Source organism: Protopterus annectens, chromosome 2.part0 (genome assembly GCF_019279795.1).
Source record: "Protopterus annectens isolate FY-2018-M chromosome 2.part0, PAN1.0, whole genome shotgun sequence".
Lineage (NCBI taxonomy): Eukaryota > Metazoa > Chordata > Ceratodontiformes > Protopteridae > Protopterus > Protopterus annectens.
In genome coordinates this window covers 212254014-212269156 of record NC_056728.1, presented here as the reverse complement: position 1 = coordinate 212269156, position 15143 = coordinate 212254014, and the positions used below count along the sequence as shown (strand labels likewise).

Sequence of the window (15143 nt, the reverse complement as noted above, 5' to 3'; positions counted from 1 at the left end):
TTTTTATAGGATCATATGGCTTCCCTCTTTTTATTAAATGCTTTGGAAATGGTTTACTATCAAATGGCTGAAAACCAAATGACTGAAAATTCAAAATACTGAATACATTTTTAATGCAAGAGGCAAGCCCACCTGCTCCCCTCATGTGAGGGGCTGCACCCGCCACACCCCCTGCTAACTATATATACCAACTCCAATATCACACAACAGTGGAGAAGGGGCAAATTCCATCATTCAGTGTTTTGAATTTTCAGTCTTTTTTGGGATTCAGTCTTTTGGTTTTCAGTCATTTGATAGTAAACCTTTGGAAACATTGTTTAATGCTCATTAAATACTTGCATAATTATTAGTACATTTTCATTGATCTCTGATGGTGTAATTGGCTTAGTCTCTGGGACTAGATTGGTTCTGGAAATTGCCTGTTATTGGTTCCAGTGAGGTTATTGCTTCAACTAGGAGGGTATACTCTAGAGAAGACAACACAGATAACACTAAATTAAGTTTGCAGATTTGATTTCTGTAGAAAGTTTAAACACTGTAATAATTCCAGTTTGAAATAGCATCTTCTTAATCTGAGCAGACCTAACAAGTAAACACCTTATAGAGAAATAATAGATATGTTATCCAGTGTTATACAACGTACTTAATTGCTGCAAAAAACATGGGTAGAAGCAGCAGGTCAACAAAATTGTACTAATATGAGAAACAAATATGTGAAATAACATTCTTAGTTAACCATGGGAATGCAAATATTGCTTGGGGTTTGAGTGGAAATACTTACAGGTGATGCCAAATTCATACAGACGATGTAGAGAAATGTTTTTAGCAGTACCAGGTACGTAGTCACCAAGTCCAATTGTACTGAGAGAGATGAAACAAAAGTACAGTGATTCCAGAAAATTCCAGTCCTCTTCTAGAACAGTAAAAATGGCAGCTGGAATTAAAAAGAATAAGCAGACCATTATAAAACCAAGTGTAGCAGCATGAATCAGGGCAAGATTCTTCTTTTCCATACCCCAGCGATTCTGAATGCAAGTAATCGGTCGCACTGTCACGAGGTCCATGAGCTTTTGCACAATAGTGGCCAAAATGAGAAGTGTTAGTGGTATGCCTATTGCAGTATATACAATGCAGAATATTTTCCCTGCATCTGAAAGAGGCACTGTATGTCCATAACCTGCAAGAAAATAAAAGAAACTTTACCATGATTTAACCCACACATTCTACAACTTATTCTCAATTCAAATTAGTGGCTTAGAATTATTGTATAATAGATGTTAAACAAATTAAACCAGTCTTCCTTGTCCATTTACACCACACACAATACAGGCATAGTGAACATGCTTTCCAGCATTTCCTAGCTACTGAATAGGGACAGTGTTCTGTAGGTCATCTGACTGTGTTTTGTATGAATTGCAACGAATGTGCAGCCGTCTGAATTTCAACACATAATGAGTCGTTAAGATACAAACAACTTAAAAGCAGCAAACAGTGGTGCTTCTTTTGGTAACTAGAATTAAGAAATTCCATTACTGCATTTGTGTGTGTGCGTATGTGCATGCATGTGCGCATGCCCATGTGTGTGTATATTTATGGATTGCAACTTTATGAGAAGAAGGCATTGCTGTGTTATGAAAGGGGTTAGAAGTGCACCAAGGTGCATCCAAACTTTACAACTTGCAGCTTGGAGGTGAAATTTGCAGCTTGTTCTGTCAAAGATGCCTTTGGTCTGGAAAGGGATAAGTACTAATGTAGCACAGAAGGATATGACAACTGAAATGTATGGGAAGGCAGCTTGGAGATCAAAGGCTATAGCAAATTTACAGAGATAAGAACTTGTGTCTATGGAGCGCAAGGTGCCCTGCTGCTGGGTGAACTGCAGTGCAATGCAGCCCAATCAAACAGAGCACAAAAGTGAACAAAACACATGACTTTAAAGAGATACAACATAGCATGGACAGCAGTTTGGATTCTTACCGTAGCCCATCTCTGAACACCTCATCAGCATTTCATCAGTGTAACTCACTTTTACACTAATTATCAGACGTAGTGAGTATCAGACTTAAAGAGCACCAGACATAGTGAGTACCAGACCTAGAGTGCACCAGACATAGTAACTACCAGACTTCGAGTGAACCAGACAGGGAGAGTACTAGACTAAGAGTGCACCTGAAGTAGTGAGTACCAGACTTAGAATGAATCAGACATAGTGAGTTCCAGACCAGTCCACCACACATAATGAGTACCAGACTTAGAGTGCAGCAGACATAGTGAATACCAGACCTAGACTGGTCTGGAACTCACTATGTCTGATTCATAGTGATTCTGCACTCATAGTGAGTACAAGACTTAGAGTGCACTGGACATAGTGAGTACCAGACCTAGAGTGTACTAGGCATAGTAAGTACCATACTTTGAGTGCACTAGACATAGTGAGTACCAGACGTTGAGTGCACTAGACATAGTGAGTACCAGACTTTGAGTGCACTAGACATTTTGAGTACCAGACTTAGAGTGCACCATAGTGAGTTCCAGACCTAGAGTGTACTCGACATAGTGAGTACCATACTTTGAGTGCACTAGACATTGTGAGTACCAGACTTTGAGAGCACTAGACATTGTGAGTACCAGACTTAGAGTGCACCATAGTGAGTACCAGACCTAGAATGTAATAGACATAGTGAGTACCATACTTTGAGTGCACTAGACATAGTGAGTACCAGACTTTAAGTGCACTAGACTTGACACAGTGAGTACCAGCTTTCTGAATATCAGCCATTTAAAATGACTGGAAATGCTATTCTTTTAAGAAATAAATATTTTTAATTTTTAGTTCTGTTGTTCATAGGTTCATAGGTTCATAGGTTCATACTAGGCTATCTACCCTAGGGCATTTATAAGCCTAGCCAGAATGTGTTTGGCTTTCGATACCCATTTTAAATTTATGTTGCTATGCCCTTTTTCGAGGTTAGTATACTGTGCCTCTGTCTAACAGTGACACAGAAGTGATACCCGGGGTAAACCTACGATCTCCCATCCACTCATCAAGATTCCTCTTGAAGAGAGTCAATGAGGGACTCTGCCTAACCTGGACTGGGATTTTATTCCAGAGTGAAGGGAACCTCTGGGTTATGAATCTGTCCCTCCAGCATGTCCTATTTATTTCAGTGCTGAGGTTCAAGTCTCTCGAGCGTAGCTCGATGGGATTTGGATTTTCTGAGGTGCAGCATGTCCATTAATTCCGGGTTGGACATGGCTTTATATGTCAGGCACAGATCGCCTCTGAACAGGCGGTATGCCACTGAGTAGAGCTGGAGTTACTTTAACCGGGCAGCATATGGCATCTGTTTGAGCCCTTTGATCCTCTTGGTGAGGTACTTTTGGGGTCTTTCCAGTTGCTGCAGGTGTCTGGTAAGGTACATCAAAAAGGGGCATTGTACTCAATTATGGGCCTGATGCGGGATGAGTAAAGAGGCACGATGACCTCCCCTGATCTAGATGTGAATCCCTTCATGATTAGGTGGGCTATATAAAATGTTTTTCTAACCACTATGGCCACGTGGTTGTCAAATGAGAGATTGCTATCAACTTGGGTCCCCAGGTCCCTAATTACTTCTTCTGTACTTAATGGATTACCACCTATGTGGTAATTTGTGGGCACTTTGTTTTTGCCAAAGGGGATGACTATACACTTTTTGGCATTTAGCTGGAGGCCATGGCTCTGGCACCAGTTGTCTGTTTCTATGAGGCCCTTTTGGAGGATGCTTGTGTCGGCTGGAGAGTCGATTATGGCGCCCAGTTTGCAGTCATCTGCGAACCTGGTCAGCCACAGTCCTTCCGTGTTGGCCTGTACCACCGAGAAATATATACCGAACAAGAGAGGTCCCAGGACTGAGCCTTGTGGGACACCACTTGTAACTGGTTTGGAGTCTGACATGGCTCCAGCAATTCTAACCATGTGGGTTCTGTCCTTGAGCCAGTTTGCAATCCATCTAGTGACATAGGGGTTTATATTTAAGCTGGTGAGCTTATCTATAATGCCCGAGTGGGGTATTGTATCGAAGGCTTTTGCGAGGTCCAGGTAGGCTGTGTGGACCACCTTCCCCTCGTCAATGGCCTTGGTGACTGTTACAAAGAAATCAACCAGGTTTAAGAGGCAGGATCTGCCCTTAACAAAGCCGAACTGGGTAGGATCCAGTGTCTGTATGCCCCCAATATCTTTATTTATGAGGTCCATGATGATCCTTTCCATAGCTTTGCAGACCAAGCTAGTCAGGCTTATGGGGCGATAGTTTCCAGGATCTGTTGAGGCACCACCTTTATGAAGCGGGACCACTGTTGCTGTACGCCACTCTTTGGGCACATATCCTGTAGTAAGGCTGAGATTGAACAGTAGTTTTATGTTTGGGTTTAGCTCTTCTTGGAGTTCATGTAGGACGCAGCCCGGGACACCGTCTGGTCCCATTGATGTTGTGTTTTTTGCTTTTGAGAGGGCGGCTCTTACCTGAGCATCTGAGATGTCAGGGGGGCAGCACTCTGCTGGGATAGATATTTTCCCTTTTGGGGGGGGGTGGGGAGTTTGCGCTGAACCTGTCAGCTAGGATGTTGGCAATGTCTGTGGGTTCAGTGTATTTTTTGTCATTTTGGACTAATTCTGAGCATATCTGGGAATTACCACCCAGGTTCCTAACATAACTAAAGAAAGCCTTGTGATTATCCTTAGTCTCCTGTGCAATTTTTCTCTCGAAGCTGGCCTTAGACAATTTTATGAGTGCCTGTAGTTTTTTGCTAATACTGATCAGTGATGCCTTCCCTTTTTGAGATTTTGCTCTATCGTTTAGTAGCTTCCTCCTTCTATTGTATAGTTTGTTTATGGCTGGGGTCCACCAGACAGGACGTGTGCCTTTGGAGGATTGGGTCTTGGTTTTATTTGGGATCGCATGATCCATGCATTCCTGAAGGTGTTCATAGAATGCGTTTATAAAGGATTCTGCGGTCTGGGCCGTATTTTCCACAGGCCCAGGGGCTTTGAAAGATTCCACCTCGATTGAGGAGTGTGAAATTTGCTTTAGAGAAGTTTTTCACTGTGGTTTTCTGGGCAGGGGTGGGGTCAGGATGTGAATATCCAGTGAGATTAGTTTATGGTCTGATCTTACCAGTGAGGGATACACTTCTGGTCTGGAGCATAGAGTCCCCATGTTGGTGATGATCAGGTCCAGTATGTTTTCCCCTCTTGTGGGAGTGGTAACAAGTTGTTCCATAGCATTTGAGTTTATAAATTCTAGGAACCTTTGGGCTAGGGTGTTGGAGCTAGAGTAATGCTCCCAGTCTACGTTTGGGTAGTTGAAGTCGCCCAATATAATGGTGTTTCGAGAGACCTTCATATTTTCCAGTGTTCTCAGAAAGGCCGAGTGGGGTTCCTGGGTTTGGGAGGGTGGTCTGTAGCAGGCTATAAACTGGAAGGCAGTTTTACCCACTGTTAGTTGCACATGGATAGTCTCTGATGCTTCATGCTTTGCCACCAACCTGGAGGTGTGGGTATCTTTGATGAATATTGATACTCCCCCTCCTTTTGTGGTTCGATCCACGTTTTGGGGCCAAAAAGCATGGTATGAGGTATAACCTGGTAGTGCTGGGGTGCTCTCGTGAGCCCTGAACCAGGTTTCTGTTACTGCACAGATATCGATGTTCTCCATGCTAAGGAGAGTTTCGAGGGCGTGCATCTTGAGGTTTAGACTTCTGTCGTTGAGTAGCATTACTCTTAGTTTCTTATCCCTTGTGATACCTATGGAGGTGGGTTTGTCTTTTGAGCCTTGCCTAAAAAAGGCACTATGGGGGTAGCAAGAGCCTTTGCCAATATCCGAAAGCCCAGGGTGACAGGTGCAAGCCATCCCTAGCGAAGCATCGTGGCTTGTCGAGCATATCATCCCAAGCTGACAGGCATTGGATCCCCTTTGAATGACACCAGTACTTAAGCCAATTGTTGAAATTGTTGAAATTAATCATCTTGTCTTCATATTGTGGCATCATTCTTGGTGAGGGTAAGATGCTACTCAAGGTCAGGGTCATACCGACTTGGGCTACATGCTCAGAGAGCTCCTTTATGTCTCTTTTCATGTAGTCCATGGAGGTACGTCTCAGGTCATTCACACCAGCATGGACAATGATTGAGTCATATTTGTACTTGCCTTGGAGTGACCTGAGTGCTTGTGTTATGTGGCGGAGCCTAGTGCCCGACAGGCTGCTCACCGTGTTATGCTAATACAGCAAAGATTAATTGTTTTTCAAAAGGAACATCAATTACGTATATCTTTATTGTAAACTGAATGACCATAGTAGTATATAACTATATCCTTGAAAGTATTTGAAATATTCTAACAAATTTCTGAGGATAATATATCCTTGCATTGAGCTACAGGCTTCATTAATATGGTATAAAGACATAGATGCTTATTAAAATATATAAACTGAATTGCAAAATAATTGGTTGAAGGATCAAGGGTAATGATTTCAATATTTAGGAATTTTACTGGTCTTTCATTATTCCTAGAGAAGGCTGGAATGCTGAGGTTCTGTTGTTCTGTTTTGGTAGACCTCAGTACTCTTTGGTTTATGTGTGCGCATGCATGTGTGTGTGTGTGTGTAAAATACAGATACACACACACACACACACACACACACACACACATATATATATATATACACACACACACACACACACACACACACACACACACACACACACACACACACACACACACACACACACACACACACACACACACACATACACACACACATATATATATATATATATATATATACACACACACACACACACACACACACACACACACACACACACACACACACACACACACACACACACACATACACACACACACACACACAGACACACACACATGTTCCTAATTTAATCCTGACTCAATACAGATTTGTTATGATGTTTCTTTCAGAAGCCAAATTTAATGCATTTTGGCAAAAATCACATTGATATGCATCTGTGTATTTGGTCTTCAAGTAGGGAGTCATGATTCAATCATCCTTTCACAGTTCTTACTAAACATTTTCTGAAAATTTTACTTGGGACTGCAGGTTCACACTACACCTAAGACTGCTACCATGCTTAAATGTTTATTCAGAACTCAGTGTTGAAGTTGCCTGGGACATTTTACCTTATTCCTACAGGGAATTTTAGTGGTGGCATTTCTCCACTGACATAAAGAGTCATTTACAATTGTGTGTGTATGTGTGTTTAATTGTATTTTCTGATGTAATTATAGCTCACCCCAGATAGACAGAAAGGATATATCCACTCCTACAGAAACCAGATATCAGTTTGACAGGTTATAGAACATTGGTGTTTATGTAGAAGTGATATAATTGTTAGTAAGATGTCAAGGAATTATGCTTGGACACTCATGTACTATACATACTACTTGTTACATTGCTATTCTGCTCGGAAGAACTTTGATGTGGCTCAACAATAAAGTTGGATGAACAGCTTTGCCCTTGGTGGTAGTATTTTTTGTAGTGACATAAAATGATACTTTTATGGAAAAATATGTATAGCTAATGGTAGTTTTTTTGGACAAGCATTCCCTTTTCTGAAGAAAAGTGATATGCCTACCCCTTAATTTATTCATGCCTTTAGAACTGATTCTGTGACCTATAAAATGTCACACACATTACCATATCTGTGCCCTGCCTGCAGCTCATATAATGCTGCTTTACTACTTTAAATCTTGTTTCATTTGTATAGTACTTACATTTGCAAAATTGGGATTAATAAGTCTCATCATGCTGAATCTGTATGAAGAATACAGAAAGGTCTTCCCTTTCCATAGAAACCTAAATAAATAATCCCCAGGATTCAAAAATGCCTACACTAAGTGTACATCATTCTGAGTGAACAGACAACCCAGACATAAATCACACCTTCTTTCTCCTAATTTAAGTTTTCCTACTGATATTCTTGCAACTTTAAATATTGACAGGGAATCATAAAAGTTACCACAAAGTATAATCTTTCTGAGCGACTAGAAAGTGTAAATATGTGATAAACCCACCTTTATTGAATTATCACTTGTGACATAAGCACATTTACATTTATAGAAAACTAGTCAAACTATATAAACACAAAAACAAACATTACACTTCACATATATTGCTATACACCATATAACCTAAGCGACATTACATACATTATTCAATTCCTGTCCCTTTTTTCAAAAGAGAAACATCTTTATTAAACCATCACTTACATTGTAAACAATCATACATTTATATAAATGAAAACAAACCACAATGACACAATCCTAGTTGCACGCATTTTACATCACAAACCACACTGACATACACCCAGTTGCAGACATTATACATCACTTATAATCTACCCAATCATTTTCAGTCAAACATTACATACCTCATTTAAGTCCTGCCTTCTTTTAAACTTCATTCCTCCGCTGTATGTATTGTTCCCACAGTTCCCATTTTTCCTATGTAGTTTGCTCTTACCCTTTTCTAAAGATCTCAATTCCAGTTGTTTTATTTCTGTTACTATATTCACTACTTCTAATATAGTTGGTTTAGATTTTGATTTCCATTTTCTAGCAATTGCTTTTTTGGCAACCGCCATAATTAGACACAGCTAGGCCTTACCATGTCTAGGCAATTCCAATTCAGTGTCATAGCTCAGAAAAATCAATTCCTCGTGACACCAGTCTACCCACCCAGCATCTCTGACAGCACATCCCGCAGGAAATCCTTAAAGTCCACCAACTCACCACACTCCCAGAAAATATGTTCCCAAGCACCTGTTTCTTCCCTGTCACACCTCCAACATTTGTTGTCTACCTGAGGAAAAATTCTCTGAAGTCTACTTGGGGTATAAAAATATCTATGTAAACATTTCCAAGAAAATCCTAGATCTTCTAGATTTTGTTGCATATTTGGGAAACATACATATATCCTCCCATTGTTCCTTTGTGAATTTCTTATCCAATCTCTCTTCCCAATCCTTTCTAACCCCCTCTGATTGATTCTTATAGTTATAATGCAATATTATATGCTAAAGTGCCACAAACTGGTAGAACAGGTTTCTGGAATATGCTGGACAAGAATAAACAGAAAGGGATGTCAGAGAACAAAAAGAGGTTGCAGAGCAGGTACTAATGTAAAGTTAAAAGTGAACCCCTACAGGTCTTTACTACCAGGAAGTGACCTCAGCACAAGAAGCTGTAGTAATTGGTTGTTTTGGACCATTTCTAGCTCTTTTGTAGTTCACTGTTTTAAATCCGCCTCTGGGCATTTTTTTCTGGCTATACTACTCAGACAAGCTCCTCGTGGGTCTGCAGAGTGGTCATAGCAGCAGGGAACTCAGAAAAGTGACTACTTTCTGGATTTAAGTATCTTTGCTTTTTTTCACTTGGAATAGCTTCTGTAGCTTACCCTGAACTAGCTTGAACTGTTTTTTAACTGTTTGCTGCATTATTTTAAAATCTGCACTTAAAGTTACATTTTAGTCTAATTTGATCGAAAGTTTGTTGTTTGTTTGTTTAATTTAACTGTGGAGGCTGCCCACTAAAGTGTGCTAGCCTGTGTAACTAATTTATCACTCTTTCTGCATTTTCTGTGTGTTTCTACCCAAAAAACAAAAAAAATAATCCTTGTTTTCCCGCCTTCCTCGACTAGTTTAGACCAGTTTACAGGCATTGCTGTATTCTGGGCTGTGGTGTAGTTCCTGTGTATTACCTTACTTGGATAGAAGGAAGTTTCTTTGCTCACCAGTGGGAGTGGGGAGCCTTGAGCAGCCTACCTGTCCCTGTAGGAAGTGACCTCAGCACAAGAAGCTGTAGTAATTGGTTGTTTTGGACCATTTCTAGCTCTTTTGTAGTTCACTGTTTAAAATCCGCATTTGCATGGCTTTGCGCAGTTGTGCGCATAGCACAGCGCCGGTTAAACAAGGTTAAACTTTTTCTGGCTCCGCCAAGTCTGATCTTCAAATTTTTCCTTAAGGAAGCTCTACTATAACCAGACTACTCACTATATTATAAGCCTAGCACTTGTTCTTAATACTTCTCTACTAAGTAAGCACTCTCGTACTAAGTAAAGCACTACATCTACTTACCACCCCTGTGAATGTCCACTTCCCTTAAAGGTACAGCACTCCCTTATACTGTTCTAGCATGTCGAGTGGTAGATTACTGGCTTCGTCTCCAATTCAGATGGTCAATCTGGATATCTTGAGACAATGCTACAATTGTCTCATGTACACAGACAACCAACTCCTCCTCCCAACAAACACAAATACATGTGAGAGATGCAACTATATAGCCAAACTGGAGGCTGAACTCTCTCAACTCAGGGCTGGCATGACCAGACAGGAGGAGATGGCAACCACACACACAACAATCCCAGTCCCACATATACCTACCACAACTGCAAACCAAACACATAAAAACACAAAGACATACTCGGAGGCTCTAATAAAAAACTTACCAAAACAACAGAGGCTCCCAAAGCAGACATCCAAAAATCCACCACCTCAAAACAAAACACATGCAACACATACTTCAATAAATCAGTGTGTCACCCAATCACAGCCCTTAAGGCCAAACACCTTGCCTGATACACTAGTAATAGGTGACTCTATAGTCAGACACACTGATGTCCCGCTGACCAGGCTGAACAAGGAGAAGGTGACTGTGAGCTGTCTATCGGGAGCTAGGATCCGCCACATAACACACGCACTCAGGTCACTCCAAAGCAAGTACAAATATGACTCCATCATTGTCCATGCTGGTGTGAATGACCTGAGACGTACCTCCCTGGACTACATGAAAAGAGACATAGAGGAGCTCTCCGATTATGTAGCCCAGGCTGGTATGACCCTGACCCTGAGCAGCATCCTGCCCTCACCAAGAATGATACCACAATACAAAGACAAGATGATCAGCTTTAACAATTGGCTCAAGTACTGGTGTCATTCTAAGGGGAGTCAATATCTATCTGCCTGGGATGACATGTTGGACAAGCCACGCTGCTTCGCAAGGGATGGCTTACACCTGTCACCACTGGGCTTCCGGATATTGGCTAAGGCTCTTGCCACCCCCATAGTGCCTTTCTTAGGCAAGGCTCAAAAGACAAACCCACCTCCTTAGAAAACAAAAATGGAAAAAAACTAAGGGTAATGCTGCTCAACGCCAGAAGTCTAAATCTCAAGATGCAGGCACTTGATGCGCTCCTCAGCATGGAGAACATCGACGTCTGTGCAGTAACTGAAACCTAGTTCAAGGCTCCAGAGAGCACCCCAGCACTACCAGGCTATACCTCATATCATGTTTTTCGGCCCCAAAACCCGGGCCGAACCACAAAGGGAGGGGGAGTGTCCATATTCATCAAGGACACCCACACCTCCAGGTTAGTAGCAACACATGAAGCATCACAGACCATACAGGTGCAACTAACCATAGGCAAAACTGCTATACAACTGGTAGCATGTTACAGACCACCCTCCCAATCTCAAGAACCCAACTCAGCCTTCCTGAAGACATTGGAGGATATGAATGTATCACAAAATACCATCATACTAGGAGACTTCAACTACCCAAACATAGATTGGGTACATTATTCTAGCCCTAATACCCTAACCCAAAGGTTCCTGGAATTCATAAATTCAAATGCACTGTAACAACTAGTCACCTCTCCCACTAGGGGAGATAATATACTAGACCTGATCATCACAAACATGGGGACAAAATGCTCCACACCGGAAGTATACCCCTCACTAGTGAGATCTGACCACAAACTAATCACCCTGGATGTACATATCCCACCTCCACCCCCAGCACAAAAGACCACCGTGAAAAACTTCTCAAAAGCAGACTTCACTCTTCTTAAGACTGAGATGGTATCCTTTAAGCCCACTGTGCCAGTGGATACCACATCCCACAATGCCGAATCCTTCACAAATGCTTTTTATGGACATCTCCAAGAATGCATGGATCATGCAATCCCAAACAAATCCAAGTCCCTCTCCACCAAAGGTAAGCGTCCTGTCTGGTGGACCTCAGCCATAAACAAATTGTATAACAAAAGAAGGAAGCTACTGCACGTCAGAGCAAAATCCCATGAAGGGAAGACATCTCTGATCAAAATTAGCAGAAAACTACGTTCTCTCATAAAAACATCCAAGGCCAACTTTGAGAGAAAAATCGCTAAGGACACTAAAGATAACCACAAAGCCTTCTTCAGCTATGTTAGAAACCTGGGTGGAAACCCTCAGATATGCTCAGAGTTGGTTCACAACAACATAAAATACACTGAACCCACAGATATTGCCAACATTCTGGCTGACAGGTTCAGTGCAAATTTCTCCCCTCCTTCACCCCCAAAAGAAGAAATACTTATCCCAGCTGAATGTAATCTCCCTGTCATCTCAGATGTCCAAGTGAGAACCGCCCTAAACAAAGCAAAAAACACAGCATCAATGGGACCTGACGGTATCCTGGGTTGCGTGTTACGTGAACTCCATGAGGAGCTAAACCCACACATAAAAATGCTATTTAACCTTAGCCTTACTTCAGGATATGTACCTGAACACTGGCGTACAGCAACAGTGGTCCCACTCCACAAGGGGGGTGCCTCTACAGACCCTGGAAACTACCGCCCCTTAAGCTTAACCAGCCTGGTCTGCAAAGCTATGGAAAGAATCATTATGGAACTCATAAACAGAGACATAGGGGACCTACAGACACTTGACCCCACCCAGTTCGGCTTTGTAAAGGGCAGATCCTGCCTTTTAAACCTGGTTGACCTTTTGCCCATTGATGAGGGCAAAGCAGTCCATACAGCATACCTGGACTTGGCTAAGGCCTTCGACACAATACCCCACTCAGGCATCATAGATAAGCTCAACAGCTTAAAAGTAAACCCTTATGTCACTAGATGGGTTGCAAACTGGCTAAAGGACAGAACCCATAAAGTTAAAATCGCTGGAGCAATGTCAGACTTAAAGCCAGTCACAAGTGGTGTCCCACAGGGATCTGTCCTGGGACCCCTCTTGTTTGGCATTTATTTCTCAGATGTTAAAGCAAACATGGGAGGGCTGTGGCTGACAAAGTTCGCAGATGACTGCAAACTAGGTGCCATAGTCGATACACCAGCAGACACACACATCCTACCACAAGGCCTCACAGAAACGGACAACTGGTGCCGGAGTCACGGCCTTAAACTAAATGCCAAAAAAAGTATAGTCATCCCCTTTGGGAAAAACAAAGTACCCACAAATTATCACATAGACAGCAACCCACTGAGTATGGAAAAAGTAATCAGAGACCTAGAGACCCAAGTCGACAGCGACCTCTCATTTGACACCCACGTTGCCAAAGTGGTTAGAAAAACATTCTACCTTGCACACCTCATCATGAAGGGATTCACATCCAGATCCAAGGATGTCATTGTACCCCTATATTCCTCCCTCATCAGACCCATGATTGAGTACAATGCCCCATTTGGTATGTACTTCACCCGGCATTTGCAACAGCTGGAGAGACCACAAAAGTACCTCACCAAGAGGATCAAGGGTCTCCAACATATGTCTTATTCTGCCAGACTAAAGAAACTTCAGCTCTATTCAGTAGCATACCGCCTGCTCAGAGGTGATCTCTGCCTGACGTACAAGGCCATGTCCAATCAGGATCTGATGGACATGCTCCACCTCAAAAAATCCAAATCCATCAGGACCACGAGAGCTAAAGACTTAAACCTCGGCACAAGTATGAATAGGACATGCTGGAGGGATAGATTCATAACCCAGAGGCTTCCCATGCTTTGGAATAGGATCCCAGTTCATATTAGGCAGAGCCCCTCACTGACTCTTTTCAAGAGAAATCTTGATGAGTGGATGGGAGATCGTAAGTTTACCCCAGGGGTCACATCTGTGTCACTGCTAGACAGGGGCACAGTAAACTAATTCTATTATATAAGGGGACCTTCATTGTGTCACTACTAGACAGAGGCACAGTATTCTAAATTTATTCTGTACAATTTTTGTACCATTTCATGGGGTGGCAAAAGCCACATCACTATGGCTAGGCTTACAAATGCCCCAGGGCAGATAGCCTAGTACTATACTATAAAACTATGAAACCAACTATACCGCTAGCTAATGTGAGATCACTGGATAGCAAGATGGACTATTTGAGACTGGAACTGTCCAAAAAGAACAAGGTGAGAAATATTTGTTTGTTTTTGATTACTGAGATGTGGCTGCATGACAAGGTAAATGATAGTGCAGTAAACTTACAGACTTGTATGCTGTTTCATGCAGACAGAAAACATACACTGTCTGGAAAGGCCAGAGGAGGTGGAGTATGGATGTATGCTAACAAAAGATGGTACAGCAACTATGAAATCCTGCTATCACACTGCTGTGAGAACTTAGAGTTCTTGTCCATCACACGTAGACCATTTTACTTGCCCAGGGAGCTAAATGGGGTCAGTGTAACAGTGGTGTATATCCCACCTAGTGCTAATACCACTGAGGCTCTAAATAAACTATGCAATCACATGGGTGAGCTGCAGAGCAAGTATCCTGACTTTGTACATGTGGCAGCTGGTGACTTTAATACAGCAGATCTGAAGGAAGTACTCCCACACTGCGATCAGTATGTGGATGTTCCTACAAGGGGTGATAATATCCTGGACAAGGTGTACATAAACTTAAAGAAAGCTCATAAGGCAGTGCAACTTCCACAAATGGGAAGCTCTGACCATTACACCATCTTGTATCACCGGCTTACAAACCTGCACTGGTTAGAGAGAAACCCACAAAGAAACAAATCAGGGTATGGCCCCAGGGAGCCATGGAGGCCCTCCAAGACTGCTTTGAAAGAACCAACTGAGATATGCTCAAGGAGGCAGCCACAGTGAATCACCATCTGAACACTGATAAATACACAGAGATAGTGATGGCATACATTTCAAACTGTGTTGATGGGGTAACAAATACCAAAAGTATCTCTATCAGAGCTAACCAGAAGCCATGGTTCACCTCTAAGGTATATGAGCTTCTGAAGGAGAGAAACACAGCTTACAGGGTTAAGGACAAAGCAGCCCTA

General features: G+C 42.1%; 1 protein-coding gene across 1 annotated transcript in view; it reads right to left on the bottom strand.

The window, feature by feature from the left end:
- Positions 1–15143, bottom strand: part of LOC122793022 (potassium channel subfamily K member 1-like) — a 66177-nt gene that overhangs the window by 8027 nt on the left and 43007 nt on the right. Inside the window, exon 2 of the mRNA XM_044060670.1 lies at positions 782–1177. Coding sequence (XP_043916605.1) covers positions 782–1177 — 396 coding nt within the window. The remainder of the gene's footprint in view (positions 1–781; positions 1178–15143) is intronic.